This window comes from Kogia breviceps, chromosome 12 (genome assembly GCF_026419965.1).
Source record: "Kogia breviceps isolate mKogBre1 chromosome 12, mKogBre1 haplotype 1, whole genome shotgun sequence".
NCBI lineage: Eukaryota > Metazoa > Chordata > Mammalia > Artiodactyla > Physeteridae > Kogia > Kogia breviceps.
Genome location: NC_081321.1, coordinates 21,409,091 through 21,431,733, shown reverse-complemented (window position 1 = coordinate 21,431,733; position 22,643 = coordinate 21,409,091). Strand labels below are relative to the sequence as shown.

The window sequence follows — 22,643 nt, the reverse complement described above, 5'->3', positions numbered from 1 at the left end:
CAATAATCCATTTGTACGATAAGACCTATCAGAATGGAAACATTATAACTGCAAAGAACAGGGGCTGATCTGAGAAAATTTTCTGTAGAAGAACTGGAAGGGCCTGGTGATTCCTGGAAGGTTAAAACAAAAATACAGTAAAGGACCTGACGGTTACTTCAAGGGTGTGAGAAGATGTGGGGACACTGGGAAAATGGCTATGATGAAAATTTTTGAACAAATATTGAATGTAACACTAAATGAGGTGATAGGGAGGCCACAAAGATAAGAGCACCTAATTTAATTTACTTCAACAGGTATTTACTGAGTAACTACTATGTGCACAGCATCGTCATAAGGTGTACCATGGCACGGTTCCCAAATCTGGGATCTGTATTAGATTCAGCTGGAGAGATTTTAAAAATAAAGTTCTGGGCCCCGTATTAGTTCTGCTGAATCTAAATATCTGGGGCCAGGGTTGGAAATCTCTACTGTATAAAGCTCTCCAAGTGATTCTGACGCATCCAATCAATGGACCAGAATGACCATGAAATGAACAAGGTCGAGTGTCTGTTTTAAAGGAATCTACAAACTATACTGTTGGTTGGAATGTAAATTGGTGCTGCCACCGTGGAAAACGGTGTGGAGGTTTCTCAAGAAACTAAAAACAGAACTACCGTATGACCCAGAAATTCCATTCCTGGGTATATACCCCCCAAAAACACTAATTCAAAGAGATACATGCACCCCAATGTTCATAGCAGCATTATTTACAATTGCCAAGGTACGGAAGCAACCTAAGTGTCCATCAATAGACGAATGGATAAAGAAGATGTGGTGTATATATATACAGTGGAATACTACTCAGCCATAAAAAATGAAATTTTGCCATGTGCAGCAACATGGATGGACTTGGAGGGCATTATGCTAAGTGAAATAAGTCAGACAGAGAAAGACAAACCAGTATTTGTATGATATCGCTTATGTGTAGAATATTAAAAATACAACAAACTAGTGAATATAGCAAAAAATCATACTCAGATATAGAGAACAAACTAAGGGTTACGAGTGTGTGGGGGAGAGCACCATGGGGGTGGGAAAGTGGGGAGCACAAACTACTGGGTGTAAGATAGGCCCGGGGTGTATCATACAACCCAGGGAATATAGCCAATATTTTGTAGTAACTGTAAATGGAAAGTAGCCTTTAAAAATTGTATAAATTTTTTGGGGGGCCACGCCACACAGGTTGTGGGATTTTAGTTCCTCGACCAGGGATCAAACCTCTGCCCCCTGCAGTAGAAGAGCGGAGCCCTAATCACTGGACTGCCAGGGAATTCCCCAATTTTTTTTTTTAATTAAAGAAAAACAGGAACATACAAACTGGTTTGTTGAGCAATTTGCTCAACCAAGTTTCTTGATTCTGCCTTCTGTCCATGGCTCAAATCTTACTCATGCTGTTATTTTCTCTGAAATGCCTCTCCCTCCATCTCTTCCATGAAAATAGTATCTATCCTTCAAGACCTATTCAATGTGAGGAGAACTGAACTGCATTCCACACCTCCATTTGTCAGCATCCTTCCAACCCCACACCCATCACCCAAGCAAATATCATAAAATCCACCCTTACAATATCGACCTCACCCATCATCTCCTTTTTTATCTCCATTCCCACCTCTTTAGCTCACCTGAACCACTGAATGGCCGTTTAACTGATCTCTCACAAACTAGCTGCCCACCTACTCCAGTTCATTCTTCATGGTTCTACTAATCTTGCACAGTTCAATTATAACTATTTTTCATATTGCAAATAGTGTTTGTTCACTATTTCCCCATTACCTACAAAGCTAGGGATAAAAATGCTCTAGTCTGGCTTTCAAAACTACTGTATCAATTAGACTTCCTTTTTTTTTTTAGACTTCCTTTACAAATACACTACAGAACCAACTCTGGCTACCTTAAGCAGAAAAAGACATGGGCTAGTTCACAAAATCGAAGTTCCCATCATTTTCCTTCTTTGTATCATTGTTCTCAAAATTCTTATTCTTAGAGAATGTCTGATTCAGCACATCCCCAACTCTTTTTTTTTTTTTTTTTTTTTGCGGTACGCGGGCCTCTCACCGCTGTGGCCTCTCCCGCTGCGGAGCACAGGCTCCGGACGCGCAGGCTCAGCGGCCACGGCTCACGGGCCCAGCCGCTCCGCGGCACGTGGGATCTTCCCGGACCGGGGCACGAACCCGCGTCCCCTGCATCGGCAGGCGGACTCTCAACCGCTGCGCCACCAGGGAAGCCCCCCAGCTCTTGCTAATAGGAAGACAGGGAACATTCCTTCGTCTTGTTCATAGGAAGACAGGAACGGAGAACAATGGGAAGACCGAAGAGCCACCTATAACTATGCGCACTGAGAGAAGAAAGTTCTTCCAGAGCAAAATCAGATGCTGTTACCAAAAGGAGAAATGAATGGTAGGGAGCAAGACAAAAAAATGTCCACTACATTCAAAATATGGACCCAATTTGACTGAAGTGAAAATGGGGAGGAATTCTGTGCTTTCTTTTCTGAGACATCAGAGGTCAAAATGGGGGGAATAACCACCCATGAAAGCTAATGTCTGATAGTCTCGGTGTCTTTGGGGGTGGTGGGGGGGAAAGAGAGGCTAGTGGTTTGAAGGAAATGTTTTTAAAAATGCATGCAGGGCTTCCCTGGTGGCGCAGTGGTTGAGAGTCCGCCTGACAATGCAGGGGACACGGGTTCATGCCCCGGTCCGGGAAGATCCCACGTGCCGCAGAGCGGCTGGGCCCGTGAGCCATGGCCGCTGAGCCTCCGCGTCCGGAGCCTGCGCTCCACAACCGGAGAGGCCACAACATTGAGAGGCCCAAGTACCGCAAAAAACAAACAAACAAAACCCCAAAAAACAAAAAAATGCATGCAAAGATTCAAGATGTCATTGTGAGTCATGAGGATAAAGATAAATTGTTTTCATGCTTTCTGTTATCAGCCAATTTCCACATAACTACAATGTCCTTTGCAAAACACCCTATAGTGTTTTTTAAAAAATAAGTTTACCACTGTAATATAAGAACAGCCAGAATTTTGTTAGGAAGAAAGTCAGTAGGGTAACAGTGTCTCTGGGGGGGTAACAAGTCTTGCACTTCCAAATTCAAGAAAGGGGCAATAAACTCCCGCAGTTCCCACATTCTGCAGCACCCAAGCATTGTAGAGAGCACCTTTTCAAAGATAAACGTAGCATCAAAAAATAGTATGTAACATGAAAGTCCAGTGAAGGTGAGGACATAAACATGATGAAAATCCTCAGTGCACATTTCCTAGAAAAACATCTGTGTTAAGAACGTTCTGAAGGATATAGAGAACAAACTAGTGGTTACCAGTGGGGAGAGGGAAGGGGGGAAGGGCAAGATAGGGATAGAGGTTAAGAGACACAAACTATTATGTATAAAATGAATAAGCAACAAGGATATATTGTATAGTACAGGGAAATATAGCCATTATTTTGTAAAAAATTTTAATGCAGTATAATCTATAAAAGTATTGAATCACTGTTATACACCTGAAACTAATATAATATTATATATCAGCTATACATCAATCAATTGATAGATAAGTAAACAAACAAACAAATAAATAAAAGAACGTTCTGAAGAAAACCACACTGATGTGACTCCTGCTTCCTCCACCCATGTAGCTCTATAAATTCAAGTAAGTAACTGAATTCCTCTTAAACTCTGTTGACATCTGCAAAAGAAGGAACTTGGAGTAGATGGACCAAAGTCCATCCTAGGACTGGCACTGGAATTCTAAGATTCTAAAGCCATGAAACAATGAATCCCTGGGTTACTGTGGGGCTCTTTCCTTTGAAATGCTCTTCTCACACTCTAATAGTTATTGCCATCTCTACCTCACTTGTGAGGTATAGGATGCCTATGTGGGGGGAAGTAAAGGCACAGGCAGTTAGCTTTTCCTCAGGGTACAAAATACCATGTGACAAGTGGAATTCAGCTCTCTCTGTCAGGGTACAAAATACCATGTGACAAGTGGAATTCAACTCTCTCTATCAACAGTTTTATCCCAGCACCAGACATGCCCTTTTTGTATTTTATGTATTTGCTTTGAAGTCCTTGCATTATTATTTTCTAATTATAAATGCAATATATGATTGGGGTAGAAGATCTGTAAAATCCCGAAGAACACAAAGAACAAAAGAAATATGTCACAGATAATCCAGTTGCTTGGAGATAATTACCTTCTATAATAGATTTCAGAAGAGCAAGTCTAGAACACAGTTAAAGCTAGCTGTGGATCTATTCTATGACCCAACTCAGTGGATTCTATGAACCTGAGCCAAGTTTCTTGGCATTATTGCCACTGGCTATCTCTTGGCAGTTACTCAGATCATTGCTTCTACTTCACACATTTATTAAAGAGCCAATGTTCTTAAAATACTCTATTATGAAGCGACTTTGATGGCTGCTAAGGTGAAGCAGAGATGTCCTGTCCTCAGGGAGCACTAAATCTAGATTTGTTCTTTCTTATGAAAAGAAAAATGACTCACTACCAAAACATATCTAGTAAATAAATACTATCTTCCTAAATTCCAAAATTAATCATCTTCAGAAATACTAAGCTGGAACATTCTCAAAGAAACACATTTTAACATTACTTTTTAAAAAAATTTTTTTATTTGTCTGTGCCAAGTCTTAGTTGCGGCATGTGGGATCTAGTTCCCTGACCAGGGATCAAACCCAGGCCACCTGCATTGGGAGTACAGAGTCTTAGCCACTGGACCACCAGGGAAGTCCTAACATTAATTTTTTTAAGAGAAAAATAGTTTTTTTTCTAAATTACAGATAACTTGGAAAACAGAGAAATGAAAAAACTATAATCCCATCACTTTAATATAATCAGCTAGGTTTTCTTTTTTCTTTCTTTCATTTATTCATTTTTTCAATTTTATTTTAATTTTTTGTTTTTCTTTGGTTTGTTTTTCTTTTGGTTTAGACTGTGTCCTTCTAGTTTTCCCTTTCCTTCAATGAACACTCCAGGTATGGATGGATTCAGATCTATTTCTTGATACTACTGAATCACTTGATTTTTATTTACCAGTCTATATGATATAACTTAAAGTTAAAAATTTGTTTTCTATTATTCAGCAAATAAAAGAACATGTATAATATTTATTTTTAAAGGCTCAGACGTTTTTCTTTGGAAAACATCATAGCTACTAAATCAAAATAAGTTTTTTCATGATATCACCTGTATATAAAAATCAAAGGTTACTGTCATTAATAGCATTATTCATTTTGAATTTATCTTCTGTAAAGAATAAAAACATTCTTTTGACTTTTGAATACTATTTATTTATTTTTCAAAACTTGCCATGCATAACAACATTGTAAATCAATTATACTTCAACTTAAAAAAAAAAAACCTTGCCATGCATAAAACCTTTAACCTTTTTTCCAAAATGTTCACATTATTTGTGGTCAATACATAGGGAAAGACTATAAGGGAACTGAGGGATTGGGGATAATACCAGAAAGAGGCCACCCTCTGAAGCTAAAAACAGCAAAATTGATACAGAATGATTGACTTAGTCTATAAGATAAACCTCCTCAAAAAAGATAATGTATAAATATGCTTAAATGGAACCAGCATGTTACCAGTTCTCTGACAAGAGATGGGATAAGGTCTCAGGCAATCTTAACTAGGATGTAATGATGTGATAAAAGATGGCCAACTCAACTGGATTAACTGCCCATATAACACAATTTGATCATCAAAACGCATTCACTTATCTACTTATTTTACTTATTGTTTTTGAGATATAACTCACATGCCGTATTTACCCTTTAAAGTGTACAATTCAGTGGCTTTTGGTTTATTCACAAGGTTGTACAACCATCACCACTATCTAATTCCAGGAAATTTTTATCAAAATTCCCCAAAAGAACAGTTACTCCCAATTTCCCACAATCCGTAGGCCTGGCAACCACTAATCTATTTTCTATCTACCTGGATTTTCCTATTTTGAATACTTCATATGAATAGAATCATATAACATGTGGCTTTTGGGGTCTGACTTCTTTCACTTAGTGTAATGTTTTCAAGGGTCATTCATGTTGCACATGTATAGGTAACTTTATGCTTTTTTGTGGCTGAATAATACTCCATTGTGTGGATATACCACATTTTGTTCACCTATTTAATCAGTTTAACCTATTACAATCCCACTAGTAATGTCTGAGGATTCTGATATCTCCACATCCTCTCCAATGCTTGTCATTGTCTGTCTTTTTTTTTTTTTTTTTTTTTGCTGTACGCGGGCCTCTCACTGTTGTGGCCTCTCCCATTAAGGAGCACAGGCTCCGGACGCGCAGGCTCAGCGGCCGTGGCTCACGGGCCCAGCTGCTCCACGGCACGTGGGATCCTCCCCGACTAGTGCACGAACCCATGTCCCCTGCATTGGCAGGTGGACTCTCAACCACTGCGCCACCAGGGAAGCCCCTAATCTATTTTTTATTCCTACGGTTCTACCTTTTTCAGAGTGGTACAGAAGTGGAATCATAAGTCTAATCTTCCAAGTCTGGCTTCTTTCACTTAACATAATGCATTTGAGATTCATTTATGTTGCTGGATGATTAAGAAATCCGTTCCTTTTTATCGCTGAGTAGCATTCTATCATGTAGCATATACCACAGTTTATCCACTTACCAGTTGATGAATATGTGGGCTGTTTCTAGTTTTCAAGTCTGTGCCCGTGTTTTTAGAGTGTATACAAAGCTGTATATTTCCAGGATAGAGAATCTCTGTACATATTTGTGATGCCTGCCCTTTTCATATTTTTTTGCATTTGCAAAATATGTCTGTTTTTATTTATTTTTATTTTTGAAAACTCCTGTGAATCTATAATTATTTCAAAATAAAAATTATAACAAGAGAATATTATTCATATTTTTAGGCTAATACATTTGACAATTTAGATGAAATGGGCAAATTCCTTGACAGATACAATCTACCACTAAAATATACTCAAGAGCTAGATAGCCTGAGTAGCACTATAACCCTATATATCAGTAAAGAAATTAAATTTGTAGTTAAAAATCTTACCACAGGGGCTTCCCGGGGCTTCCCTGGTGGCGCAGTGCTTGAGAGTCCGCCTGCCAATGCAGGGGACACGGGTTCGTGCCCCGGTCCGGGAGGATCCCACGTGCCGCGGAGCGGCTGGGCCCATGAGCCACGACCGCTGAGCCTGCACGTCCGGAGCCTGTGCTCCACAACGGGAGAGGCCGCAGCAGTGAGAGGCCCGCGTACCGCAAAAAAAAAAAAAAAATCTTACCACAATAAGATCTCCAGGCAATATGGCTTCACTGGTGAATCCAATCAAACATTTAAGAAAGAAATTATGCCAGTTTTACACAGACTCATCCAGAAAATAGAAAATGTGCGAAAACATCCCAATTTTTTCTACGAGGCAAGCATTACTCTGATACTAACACTAGGACATTACAAGAAAGAAAGACACAGGTCAATATCTCTCATTAACATACATGTAAAAGTTCCATTTTAGTAAGCTGAATCCAACAACATATAAAAAGGATAATATATTATGACCAAGGAGGATTTATTCTGGGAATTCAAGGCTGGTTCAGCATTCAAAAATCAACCAATCACTATAATTCATCATATCAAGAGACTTACAAAACAAACAAAAAACATGATCATTCATAGATGCTGCAAAAGCTATTGAAAAAATTCAGTATCATTTCTGATTTTAAAAACAACTCAGTAAACTAGGAATAGAAGAAACTTTCTCAGTCTGAGAAAGGGCATCTTTAAAAACAAACAGATAAAAACCCAGATAATATCACACTTAATTCTTTTCCTGTAAGATTGGGAACAAAGTAAGTAGGTCTGCTGTCTGCTGTCACCCCTCCTATTCAACATCATATTAGAAGTTCTAGCCAATATAATAAGGCAAAAAAAAAGAAGTAAAAAGAATACAGATTGGAAAGGAAGATAGAAAGCTCTCTCTATTTGCAGATGACATAATTATCTATGTGGAAAATCCCAAATAACCTATAAAAACTACTGGAACTAATAAATGAGTTTAGCAAGGTCACAACACAAAGTCAGTATGCAAAAGTCAACTGTATTTCTATATACTAGCTATTAACAATAAGAAATTGAAAAATTTTAAGTACCATTTATAATAAAACCAAAAACGTGAAATACTTAGGTGTAAATCTAACAAAATGTGAAATATCTGTACACCGAACACTATACAACTCTGATGGAAGGAATCAAAGAAGACCTAAATAGACAGAAATACTGTGTTCATGAATCAGAAGAGTTGATATTGCTAAACTGTTAATTCTTCCCAAATTTATCTATAGATTAATGGTAGTTCCAACCAAAATCACAGCAAAATTGACAGGCTGATTGTAAAATCTACATGGAAAAGCAGAAAAAAGTTAGAATAGCCAAAACAATTTGGAAAAATTAGAACAAAAATCAAGGACCTACTATATAGCACAGGGAACTCTGCTCAATGTTCTGAAATAACTTAAATGGGAAAAGAATTTGAAAAAGAATAGATACATGTGTATGTATAACTGAATCACTTTGCTGTACACCTAAAACTAACACAACATTGTTAATCAACTATACTCAAATATAAAATAAATTTTTTTAATTTTTAAAAAAAGAAAAGAAAATCAGATAATAAAAATTAGTATTTGACTTAGAAAAAATTAGAACAAAATTGAATAACGCTCACTACCTAATTTCAAGACTTAACATAAAGCTACAGTAATCAAGGTAGTGTGGTATTACTGAAAGTATAAACATATAGATTATTGGAACAGAATAAAGAATCCAGAAATAGATTCACACATATATGACCCACTGATTTTTCAACAATGATGTAAGGTAATTCCATAGGAAAAGTAAAACTCTTTTCAATAAATGTTGCTGTAACAACTGGATATGCATATGCCGAAAAAAGAAAGGGATCTTGGGGGAAAAAAAAAAAGCAACTTTGATCTCTACCTGGTATGGACTGCATGTTTGTGCCTCCTCAAAATTTATATTTTGAAACCCCAATGGCCCAATGGGATGGTACTGGGAGTTGGGACCTTAGGGAGGGAGGGAGGTTTAGATATAGTCATGAGGGTGGAGCCCCATAATGCGATTAATATCCTTATAAGAAGAGGAAGACTAGAACACTCTCTCCCCACTGCAGGGGAAAACAGCAAGAAAGCAGACATCATGCAAAAAAAAATATCATAGTCATTTTCAAACAGTTTGTCAGATTTTTACAAGTATAAACGTACACCTATTGGGACTTCCCTGGTGATCCAGTGGGTAAGACTCCGTGCTCCCAATGCAGGGGGCCTGGGTTCGATCCCTAGTTGGGGAACTAGAGCACACATGCATGCCGCAACTAAGAGTTCACATGCCGCAGCTTAGAAGCAACCAAAATATCCCGAGTGCGTAACTGAGAGCCGGCGCAGCCAAAACAGACAAACAAACAAAACCAAAAAACAACAAAAAACGTACGCTTATTATAGGACCCAGCATTCCAACTTCTGATTATTTACCCAAGGAAAATAAAAATGTGTGTTCACACAAAAAACTACATGTGAATGTTTACAGTGTCTCTATTCATGATTGCTAAAACAATCTAAATGTGCCTCAGTTTGTGAATGGATAAACTGTGGTATATTTATATAATGGAATAAAAGATATAATTTTACTGTATGTGAATTTTACGCTAGTTTCAAAAATGGAAAGAAATTTTAATGTGCAGAATTTGAATTAATAAAAACACAGAATCTTTTAAAATTCAAATATCATTCATGCTCTGGAAGAAAACAAGAGGCCATTTTGAATAGGATGGTCAGGATAAGGCTTATGTAAAGAGATGTTTAGCTGTAAGGTATGGTGATGTTTAACTGAATGTAAAGAAGATATTTAACTGAAAGGTTAGAAGAGTAGCCCTGCATTAGGAAAGAGTTTTGAATGTGGCAGGAAGGTTCAGAAGGCCAGAGGAATTTATTTCTAAAAATAGCTTCCATTTATTAATTGTTTATTATGTACCAGGCTCTGTATTAAATGCTTTACATACGGTATTTTATTTAATACCCACGGTAAACCAGTGAGGTGGCTGTCTTTACTCCCTTTTTATAGAAGAGGAAAGTCAAGGCTTTAAAAAGGTTGATTAACCTGTCCAAGAAATGTCAATGTCAGGATTCAAACCTGGGTCCCTCTGACTCCAAAGCCCACTCTCTTTATACCAGTGATGGCACAAATAACAACTTCATCGCTTCTGTTTCATCTTGAAACTTTCCACTTAAATTCAGATATGCATTAACAAATAAACTTTAATAGTTTTTTCATGCCATACTGGTTGGATCCCTTTGGACAATACTGGATAAAACTCAAGGATCACTGGGAACTTCAATATGTCCTTTTTTTTTTTTTTTTTTTTTTTGCGGTACGCGGGCCTCTCACTCTTGTGGCCTCTCCCGTTGCGGAGCACAGGCTCCGGACACACAGGTTCAGCAGCCATGGCTCACGGGCCCAGCCGCTCCGCGGCACGTGGGATCCTCCAGGACCGGGGCACGAACCTGTGTCCCCCGCATCGGCAGGCGGATTCTCAACCACTGCGCCACCAGGGAAGCCCTCAATATGTCCTTTTGATAACTATTAATGTGGCTTCAAGGAGAGAGCCTCTGAGGGAAGTCCTTCCCTTGAGAGAAGAGAGAGCAAAGATGCAGATAACTTATTATCCTAAAGACTTTACCAACCCAGAATTTCTTAAGTTTCTGAAGCTATGAAACTTTCCATTATTTTCTGACCAACCCTGACACCCTACAATTACCTCTTCACTGTGTTTTCTGTTAGGTTTATTTTTTGTAGAATATTTTTAATTTTTTCCCTCCAGCCTATGTGATCAGCTCCAAGTTCTTTCACTTGTGGACCCATCTTTGTATTCCAGTGGTTTAGCTGGAGAACATGTTCTCCTGACTCTCCTACAGATACAGTATTACAATCAGTTTTAAGGTAGAAAATGGGAACGCCTGAAACCCTCTTTCTCTGGATGGCAAGTTGTTCTGCTTATTCATTGTCTGTCACCAAAATGGGCCAGGTAGGCACTTAGGCTTCAAGAAAGGAGTTTGGACATTTATTTAATATCCATTTTAACAGATCTGCATAAGGCTGGAGAAAATAAAGCATGTTTTACATTCAGTAAGAAATATAGATATCTTTTTAATTTCCCTGCATGGAATGAATGTTAAATATTTCAGGATGGTGGTTGCATCTTGGTGAAGGAGAAGAAGCTATACAATAGGGAAAGGGTCCATAAGGATTTAACAGTACATTTTTAATAGTAATTATAATAATTTTCATCTCTAGAAAATTATCTGAGAGTGATAAGACATGTGTTAATCCCAGGCTCCGAAGAAAAGTGTGTAAAGAGAACTCCACGGCTTTTCCTATATCCCTAGAAATGTCCTTCTTCTGCATTCTTGCTGGAACATGTAGGTAGTTACCTGTGCACATGAGTGCTTTATGGTTCAAGACATGTATGGATTTAAAATCTTCTAGGCTGTCCCTAAGATCTCTGCTAAATTTCATTTTCCCCTCCACAAGACATTATTAAATGTTCCTTCTTGCACGCTCCAGGGCTTATCATTCAGGGATGTTCTCCTTTGAAAACTGCAAAGATGTGGATGCCTGGGAATCTTCTTGTTGAACCTGATCTCTTTCTTGCTCATCCGGTTCACTCTGCAGGTCCTGGTCATGCCCAGCCTCCAGCTCCAACATATCCTGATAAAGATCATGAAGAAAGCAAAGCAGAACAAAAGGGTTATCACAAGAGGTGGTGGCTCCTCTATGGTACTCAAGCCCCCTTCTCTGGGGGCAAGCACATGGCCCCCTCTGAGGCTGGAGTCTTCTGATGCATCTGTGAGATAGGCTGACATGCCCTCCTGCTCTGTGACAGAGGAAGGCTGGGGCAGAGACATGGAGAGTAGAGAGAACAGACCAGTTTCTTATTGAAATATCTGTGTAAATCACTGACCAAGTTAATAGGAATAACATTCACATACCTCTACAAATTGCCTTCATGTACATCATTTCTTTTAATTCTCATGATAGCCCTGAGGTGGATAAGGGTAGGTACTGAAATCCCCTAGGCCATTCCTATTTAGTGATTTGGTCAAGGTCATATGGTGTAGTGAGTTAAGTGCTGACCCCAAAATGATATGTCCATGTCCTAATACTAGGCCCTGACAATGTGACATTATTTGGAAAAAAAGAAAAAGGGAGGGGTTTTTGCTGAGGTAATTAAGTTAATGATCTTGAGAGGAGATTATCTTGGATTACCTGGGTGGGTCCTAAATCCAATTACAAGTGTCCTAATGAGAAACAAGAGGAAAAGACACAGAGAAACTCTTGTGAAGACGGAGGCAGGCTGGAGTCTATGCAGCTACAAACTAAGGAATGTCTGGAGCCAGCAAAACCTGGAAGAGGCAAGGAAAGATTCTCCCCAAGAGCCTTCAGAGGGAGCGTGGGCTCGCTGGCCCCTTGATTTTGGAATTCTGGCCTCCACAACTATAAGAGAATACATTCGTGTGTGTGTGTGTGGTTTTAAACCACCAAGCCTAATTTGCTATAGCTGCCACAGGAAACCAATCGACATGGCTGGTCAGTGTGTGGACTAGAACTTGAACTAGGTTTTCTGATTCCAAAACCATGGAATTGTATTTAGCACTTGGGTTCAGATGAAAGAATACCTAGTCCCTGCCACTGGCACTCACAACCCAGTGTCACCTCACCAGTGATGTAGGTTTATTATCACATTTACAGATGAAGAAACCAAGGCTAGAATTTCCAAGTACTACGTGACTCCACTATCTCTTATCTACCTCTTCATGAATAAAAAGCATCCACAATTTCAATTTCTTTCCACCAAATCTTTGACCAGGATATTCAAAAGCAGCAGAAACACTGTGATGCAGAGAAAGATACCACATTGGGAATCAGAGGACCAGAGGTCTAAGTCTTGTTCTACTGCTGTGGATGTTAAACAAGTCACTGAACCACTGTAAAGCTCAGCTTCCTGGCCTGTAGTAAGAACATTGGGCCAGATCATCTCTAGAGTTCTACGTCCAATAATCGATGGTGATATTTCTTATCTTTATCAGTCATTTCACGGTAATGGTTAATATACTGCAAAAGAGTCAAAAGGCAGGAAGTAGAAACAAAAAGAGTTTTTAAAATCTGCAGGACTGGGCTTCCCTGGTGGCGCAGTGGTTGAGAGTCCGCCTGCCGATGCAGGGGACACGGGTTCGTGCCCCGGTCCGGGAAGATCCCACATGCCGCGGAGCGGCTGGGCTCGTGAGCCATGGCCGCTGCGCCTGCTCGTCCGGAGCCTGTGCTCCGCAACGGGAGGGGCCACAACAGTGAGAGGCCCGCATACAGAAAAAAAAAAAAAAGTCTGCAGGACTGAACACATGAACACATAAAGAAATGTGTGTGTTTTTTAAATAACAGACTAAACGTGTACTTGCACGAAATATACAGTCTAAGGGCACTATTTTCCATTTACATGCAGCTCTTTGAAGAGCTCACATGTCTCCATTTGGATGTTTCCTAGGCACCACAAACTCAGAAAGTAAAAAATGGAACTCATCGTATTTCCCCTCTACCTAGTTCGGGTTCCCCACCCTTGCAAATGGTCTCCCTATCCATCCAGATGCCTCTGGCAGAAACCTGAAGGAAGTTCTTGAATTGCCATGGGAGACATTCTTTTCCCTCTTCATTACCTATGTTATATCCACTTTGTGCATATCCACTAGTAATACCTGTCATTTAAATCGGGGTACTTTTTTCCCACCCCCCCAGCATCACTGCTCATGGCATCCCAGACAGAGCCCTACTTTGAGTCCTCATGAGTTCTTGACTCCTGTTGATGTCCTGGCTTCCCGTCTGCATCCTGCTCTATCCCTACCTCAGTGTCCTGCCTGTCTGCTTTCCTGTCATGCCTTTTCCTGCACCCTTCCTCTCTCACAACAGTTTCTCTTTGGCTTCATTATCTTTGCGTGTGCTGTTCCTTCTTTCTGCAACGCTTTTCTTCCATCCAGCTCATCCTTCAAACCTCAGTTGTCATATCCCCAGTCTTCTCCCTGTACAGCTCTCCCTCCCGTGTACTTCATAGCTCATCTGCTACTTCTAGGATGGATCTTACACAGCCACGTTCTTGTCTGAGTCCCTCCTAGCGTGTGAGCTCACTGAGGGGAAAGGATTTTATATATATGTATCCTAGCACATAGGGATTCCTCAGTAAGTGCTTTTAGAATAAATAAGCTTCAGAAACAGGCAAATACATTCTGCTTGTGAGAGATGCAAACAAAAGCAGGAAATAGGAAAGTCTGTTCACTGACCTGGCATCCGAAATCGACACTGTATGTAGCAGTGCCAGGGATTAGCAATATGAAACCAGAGCAAAATTTTAGGGGGCTTTGATGGTTAGACATGGCAGCTTTGGCAGTCTGGCTAAAGAGCCTATTTTGTTAATTAAACCAACAATTTTTTCTTTACTCCTCTGAATTCTTTGTCCATTTTCTGAACCTGTCCTTTAAATCTTTCTCTTATAAAATACGAAGATAAGATCATGCAAAGTAGAGACCTCCTGGTTTGTTTTCAGAGAATAGGAGAATAAGGTTTCTTCCTCAAGAAGTCATATATTTGTCCTTTTGTTAGCAGATAGCCAAATTTTTAAATAATTATTTGTTAATTATGTGATTACCTATGATTTATTTTTATGTAATTGTAGAATTTTCCATATAAACAGACATAAAGAAATACAATCATAAATTTAAAAAAATATTTTGTTAAACCGTTATGCTCTGATTTGAAGTTTGTAAGAAATAGTCTATAACAATGCCTTATACCCTGAGAGTGTGGACTATTTGATAAACTCTTTACAGAGGGAATAATTTTATTATCTAATTAGACTTATTCTGTCCTAGGCCAACAAGTGATGATATCACCATTCACTGACTAACAGGATTCAGCAGGGTTCACTGAACCACAAGTACAGAGAAGTTGTCCTGGAAAAGTAGGTCTAATGGTAGCAGCCCTTACCTGGAGTCCAGGGACAAGGCCCCTGCAAAGAATCAGATGACACTATTTATAGAGTTATACCTTCAATTCATGTGTTCCCTAAGATCATCCCTACGATTACCTCAATCTCCCTATTTTCTTTTCCCATCCTAAGACTACTCTTCTAATTCAGTTCCTATTATTCTTTTTTTTTCATAACAAGTATCTGTCTGTCTGTCTCTTTCCACTTTTTGTCTTATTATTATCTATACTCCACACGTCTAACTCCATTCCTTCACACCTTCTATCCCCTTCTATTTCTTTTTTTTTTAACATCTTTATTTGAGTATAACTGTTTTACAATAGTGTGTTAGTTTCTCCTTTACAACAAAGTGAATCAGTTATACATATACATATGTTCCCATATCTCTTCCCTCTTGGATCACCCTCCCTCCCACCCTCCCTACCCACCCCTCTAGGTGGTCACAAAGCACAGAGGTGAACTCCCTGGGCTATGCGGTAGCTTCCCACTAGCTATCTAATTTACATTTGGTAGTGTGTATATGTCCCTGCCACTCTCTCACATCGTCACCGCTTACCCTTCCCCCTCCCCATATCCTCACCCCTTCTACTTCTTATGTTTCTTTTTTTCCTTGCTGCAGAGTCCTTGAAGGTAAAGTCCAGTTTGGGATATTCTTTGAGGACCTTTCCTTCTATGGATTGTAGAGTTAGCCATCCTCGAATACAAAATGTATTCAAAAGAGAAGTAGACAAAGAGATGAATCCTGAGCTTCCATAGGGGGCTGGATAAGCCTAGGAGTAGAAAATACCCACTCCATCATTTCTGTATGTTTTTCTGACTGGTTGAAACCACCTTCCTCTATAGCCAATAGCCTGGGGAATCTATGGAGAGATCTGCTCATCAATAATAAAAGGGGTCTTGGCCATGCATTTGTTTTCAACTAAATGAAAGCATAAACCCTCTCCAGGACAATCTCAGGCATTTTGTCCAAATTTCTCCATTCCGTGTCAGCTGGGTGACTGAATTTCAGACTGAGAGAGGTTCAGACTGAATTAAGAGTAAATGGGTGCTCACTTCAGCAGCACATATACTAAAATTGGAACAATATAAGGATTAGCATGGCCCCTGCACAAGGGTGACATTCAAATTCGTGAAATGTTCCATATTTTTTGTGAAAGTAAAAAAAAAAATCCCACTTTAAACTGCATCAGAAAGAATAAAACACCTAGGAATAAACTTAACTAAGAAGGTGAAAGACCTATACTCTGAACACTATAAAAAAATTAATGAAAGAAACTGAAGATGATATAAGGAAATGGAAAGATATCCCATGCTCTTGGATTGGAGGAATTAATATTATTAAAATGGCCATACTACTCAAAGCAATCTACAGATTTAATGCAATCTCTATTATTTAAAATACCCAGGACATTTTCCACATAACTAAAACAAATAATCCTAAAATTTATATGGAACCACAAGAGAACCTGAATTGCCAGAGCAATCCTGAGAAAAAAAGAACAAAGCTGGAGGTATCACCCTCCCAGATTTCAGACTGTACTACAAAGCTACAGTAATCAAAACAGCATGGTACTGGCACAAAAACAGACACATAAATCAGTGGAACAGAATAGAGAGCCCAGAAATAAACCCACACGTCTATGGTCAATTAATCTATGACAAAGGAGGCAAGAATATACAATGGAGAAAAACTAGTCTCTTCAGTAAGTGGTGCTGGAAAAATTGGACAGCTACATGTAAAGCAATGAGATTAGAACATTCCCTCACACCATATACAAAAATAAATTCAAAATAGTTTAAAGACCTAAATGTAAGAATGGAAACCATAAAATTTCTAGAAGAGAACATAGGCAGAACACTCTTTGACATAAATTGTAGCAATATTTTTTTTGGATCTGTCTCCTAAGGCAGAAGAAATAAAAGCAAAAATAAACAAATGGGACCTAAGTAAACTTAAAAGTTTTTGCACAGCAAAGGAAATCATCAACAAAATGAAAAGACAACCTACGGAATGTAAGAAAATATTTGCAAATGATATATGATAAAGGATTAATATCCAAAATATATAAGCAACTCAATATCAAAACAACCCAATCCAAAAATGGGCATAAGACCTGAATAGATATTTTTCCAAAGAAGACATACAGATGGCCAACAGGAACATGAAAAGATACTCAACATTGCTAAATTATTAGAGAAATGCAAATCAAAACAACAATGAGATATCACCTCACAACTGTCAGAATGGCTATTATCAAAAAGTCTACAAATAACAAATGTTGGTGAGGATATGGAGAAAAGGGAACCCTTGTACATAGTTGGTGAGAATGTAAATTAGTGCAGCCACTATGAAAAACAGCATGGAGGTTCCTCAAAAAACTAAAAATAGAACTATCATACAATCCAGCAATTCCACTCCTGGGTATATATCCAGAAAAAATGAAAACACTAATTCAAAAAGATACATGCACCTCAATATTCATAGCAGCACTATTTATAATAACTAAGATATGGAAGCAACCTAAGTGTCCATCAGCATGAATGGATAAAGATGTTGTGTGTGTGTGTGTATATATATATATATATATATATATATATATATATATATATATATAAAGCTGAATACTACTCAGCTTTAAAAAGAATGAAATTCTGCCATCTAAAGCAACATGAATGGATCTATAGAATATTATGTTTAGTGAAATAAGCCAGAGAGAGAAAGGCAAATACTGTATGATATCACATATGGAATTTAATAAACAATATAAACAAATGTATATAGCAAAACAAAATCAGACTCACAGATGTAGAAAACAAACTAGTGATTAACTAAAAGGGGGAGGTACAAATTAAGGGTAAGGGATTAAGAGATACAAACTACTATGTATAAAATAGATAAGCAACAAGGATATATTGTATAGCACAGGGAATTATAGCCAATATTTTATAATAACTTTTAATGCAGTATAATCTGTAAAAATACTAAATCACTATACTGTACATCTGAAATTAATATAATATTCTAAATCAGCCATACTTCACTTAAAAATGAGTAAATGGATCTCTCTAATGCATCTATTGGAAGACAATCTGCAATCCAGGGGACAATTCTACATATAGTAATTTGCTCTGAGGTAAAAAATGTCACAGTTATTTCACGAATCCCAAGGACAAAAATAAGGTAAGGTGCAATTCTTTGTATGGGAGTACTAGTAAGTCCCTTGTGTAGTAACAGCAGCCTTCAGAGGAGAGAATGCCTCCATCTTGATTTTAAGCCCTGAACATCTCACACTTATTATGAGGAAACCTTGTGATAATATCCTTGTTGCTTTGAGATATGAAATATGAAGTTCCTCTCTTCACCCACTGTGACATTTAAGTCTGTCCCTTACCCATTTTTTAGTCTCCAAATCACGAAGGAAGTCAGTTTGAGAGTTTTCAGAGAAAATGTCCTCATCATCTGATCTGTCCAAGATGCGGTCCATTTTGGTAAATTCCCTTAGCAAACTGTAAGTCACACAACTGAAAAAGATACTGATATTATGTCTTTGGTCTATAGTTTAGGCCTGCCCTAAACTTCTCTAGAGGGAGAACACTGGATCTTTCCGGCCCCAAAGAGTACTTGCTACTCTTGTACTGATTTCATTCTGTGTGAATAATGTCTAGTGTAGTGCATTACACGAGACAGGAATAGAGAGGCTGGATAAATATTTGTTGACTGAATCAATGATTCAAAGTGAGATTCTGAATTCTGAAGCCATTGCAGCTCTTTGTGTGTATATGCAAATGTGTGTGTAAAATAAACAAATAATAAATATCCTTCTTTAAAAAGTAGTTAAAAAAATGTCATATGGTTCAAAGGAAAGGAGTAAGTCTGGGCTACCATCATGATTTCTAGACCCAAGATGTCCTCCTCCCAACATTTACTAGTTTCTTCTCTATTCTTCCACAGAGATTCTACGCATAAATAAGCAGCTATGTTTATATAAATATATACATGCCTTTTAAAATACAAATGAGAGGATATTATCTTGGAGTCCATTTCATATTAGTACCTATAGAGCTGCCTCTTTTTAAAAATTGTTATATGGTATTTCATCATGAGGCTATATCATAATTTGCTCATCAGTTCTTTATTAATGTTTATGTACACTGTTTCTAATCAATTGCTACTGCAAACAATGTTGCAGTGAATATCCCTACATATCTATGTGTTTATGTACAAGAGTATCTATTGGATAACCCTAAAAATAGAATTGCTGGGTCAATAGATATGTATATTTTAAATTTTTGATAGATTTTACCAAATTATGCTTTGAAGAGGTTAAATCCATTTACACTTTCAGCAAAAATGATGAGAGTGCCTGTTTTCCCACTCCTTTTCTAAAACCATGTGTTAGAAAAGTGTTTGATCTTCGCCAATCTGGTATGTTTAAACTGGTATCTCACTGTAGTTTTAATTTCTTTTTATGAGTAAGGTTGAGCATCTTTGCCTGTATGTATAAAACTCATTTGTACTTCCTTTGATATCATAATCCCTTGCCCATTCCCTACTGGACTATTGTTATTTTGCTGGGCTGCATATATGTGTATACATGTGCACACACACACTCAAGTATACTTTTAAATGAATTGCAATATACTTGTGATGGAGGCCTAAGGCAGTGGTTTCCTATCTGTGGGTCTTGAACCCTGAGTTGGGGGGCATTCTATACCTACCCTGATAGAAAGTGGTCCTGGAATGTTTATACATTTCTATAGATTCAATAAGTACTGCCGAATGTTTCCAAATGTATATGCTACTGTTATTAATAAATTCTAAATGGATTTTAAAACATCCTTGATATCATAGTAGCTTTTTTGACATATGAGGGGTTCTGGAAAATCTTTTCCTTTAGAAAAGTTCTTCCAATTTAAAAAGGTTGTTAACCATTGGTTTATATTAGTATACATTTTTATCATGTATTAACAAATGCATAAATATTTAACAAATATTTATATGAATGTATGCTTCCTCTACTCTAGAAACCATATTAAATGGTTTATATCTTTAGCAGGTGAAGATGATGAAGGCACAAAACAATCAACATTTTTTTCACAAATTGAGAATAGAACCTTGACCATTCCTATTCAACTGATGTCTGCCTAGTTTATGACCATAGGTCCCTTTACTATCTCACAGGACCTACCACACTAGATATTCGTGAGATCAAAATTAGAAGAATTAGAGAGAAGAATGTCAACCCCAACCCTGAACTTGGAAATCTTGTCATTCGGTCCTACCAGGCTGAGGAAGTCTCCAGACAGGACCCCAGAAACTGCCCCTGGGAGCCCAGCCCTGACTGACTTCTGCACTGCGCCTTCAGCCACATCGATGTTTTGGAGAAAGCCATTGTTTTTCTCTGTCAACTCTTGCTCCTTCCTAACTGGCTTCATCTGCAGAAGCATCTTGACACTTAGCTTCGTGAGAGCCATTTCTTCAGCACTGCAGGGCCAATGGTATATTTCTTTCTATTTGTAAATTGATGTTTGTTTTACTCTTTTCCTATCGTTGACAATTATTTCTAATTTTTCCCTGCTGTAAACAATATAGTAATGAATATAATTGTTTAGGAATTTTCAGTGCATTTCAGTGCATTCAGTGTATTACTTACTTAGAATACTTCCCTAGAAGTGGAACTCCTGGTAATATGATATACTGATTTTTAAGGATTTAGAAAAATATTCCCAAATTACTTTCCTAAAGGTTCAACCAATATATATTACTGGCAGCTGTGTGTGAGAAGCGGCACCTTCATTTCAGCCTGACAGGCAAGTGTTAGCTGCAGAGCAGAGAATTGAATTGTTAAGAGTATTTAAGTACTGTAGTGAGAAAAATAATAGTAACAGGAAATAGGAAAGAAGGTAGAAAAGGGTGAGACAGGTTCTAGGAAGCTCATATGAAAAGCCATAATAAAGGGTCCATGCGAAACGTAACTGGTAGTAACTAGCAGAGATCAGAGGGTGGTACCCAGCCTTACACAGAGAGAAACCTTTTCCTTTGTGCACTCAACTGAGTAACTATAGTAAATTGTCACTGGAGGGTGGTCTGGTCCCCAGGACCCTGTGGGATAGAATCCCTGAGGGACAGAGGGGGCGGTAGACTGACAGGAATGGAAGTGATTAGCAGGGAGAGTCCTAGAAGAGTGATGATGGCAGCGATTAGAAACAGAGGGAAGGAGAGGCACTGGTAATCGCAGAGATACTGGAATAATCTGGGCAACCAAGGGCCTGGCCTATCACTCTGTGGCAAAATTGAGCTTTGTCTTTGACCTGTGCGGGGATCCACAGTGGATGTCGTTCCAAGGGGACCCCTGTAAAGTTGAAGCAGCAGGAAAAGGCCAGAACCTTGAGCGCAACAAAGAAGAATCAACCTTTGATCTCTTTCAGGAAGGACGCTGTGACCTGTCCGATCTCATCACAGCTCCCATCCGGACGGTCTGTGTGTATGCTGAAGCATTACTAACACAATTCCAAGCTCTGAAAGACAATGACCACTGAGATCTACCTAGTCTCTTTCCTGTCCGAAAATTAGAACCCTGTACAAATAATAAGGTTTCCTTATTTTGGTAACTCTCTGACATCCTAATGGCTTCCATTGGGTGATTTAAAAGGAAAATCTATTCTTCTCAATTCAGGTAGCTACACAAATTCTGCCTCCATACATTTCCTCACATGTCAAATAACAAGAGTCCTAATGACGGCTTATGTTTGTGCGGCTCCTAATAAATTACAAAGTGTTTCTCATGTATGTCCTTATTCAGTTCCCACCACAACACAGTGGGGAAGGTATCAGCCCCATTTTCCGTGCACGTCAACCAAGGCTCTGGGAGTTCGCATGATGTACTTAGAGTCATATAGCAAAGCCAGGACCCAGAACTTCCATATCCTCACAGCTACTCATAAGGGATTTCTCCCCCATCCTAAAGATGATCTAGATGAACACTCTCCAATAAAACTTTCTGTGACGATGGAAATGTTTTCTACACTCTGTTCATTTCAGTAGCACCAGCCACCTGTGTGTACTGGGCACTTGAGATGTGGCAAATGCAATCGAGGAATTGAATTTTTAATTGAATTGAAATACATTTAAATTTAGACAGCCACCTGTGGCAAGTGGCTACCATATTGGACAACTCAGAATTTTCTAGACCAGGGATTGGCAAACTATAGTCCACAGGCCAAATTCATCCTGCCATCTGTTTCCGTAAACAGCATTTTATTGGAACACAGCCATACCCATTCCTTCATGTATTGTCTGTTACTGCTTTGGTGCTGCAATGACAGAATGGAATGGTTGCAAGACAGACCTAAACTTCGCATGCAGAGCTTAAAATATTTACTATCTTGCCCTTTACAGAAAAAAAAAAAAGTTGCCAACCCCTGTTCTAGACCATCGCTTTTTTCTATGATGCTTTTTCTACGGGTGTTTGCTACAATCAATCAACTGAATACACC

General features: G+C 38.5%; 1 protein-coding gene and 1 non-coding gene across 2 annotated transcripts; one reads left to right on the top strand and one right to left on the bottom strand.

Annotated features, from left to right (window-relative positions):
- Positions 1 to 3,036: 3,036 nt before the first annotated feature.
- On the bottom strand, positions 3,037 to 20,621 carry SMCO2 (single-pass membrane protein with coiled-coil domains 2). Its single transcript, XM_059081583.1, is given in 7 exon segments — positions 3,037 to 3,269; positions 3,272 to 3,300; positions 10,875 to 11,013; positions 11,674 to 11,824; positions 13,166 to 13,228; positions 18,539 to 18,653; positions 20,494 to 20,621. Coding segments are annotated over 7 exon segments (858 nt in total).
- LOC131767577 (U6 spliceosomal RNA) lies at positions 16,192 to 16,295 on the top strand. The gene has a single exon (XR_009338779.1). It is a non-coding gene; the product is annotated as a U6 spliceosomal RNA (small nuclear RNA).
- Positions 20,622 to 22,643: the final 2,022 nt, after the last annotated feature.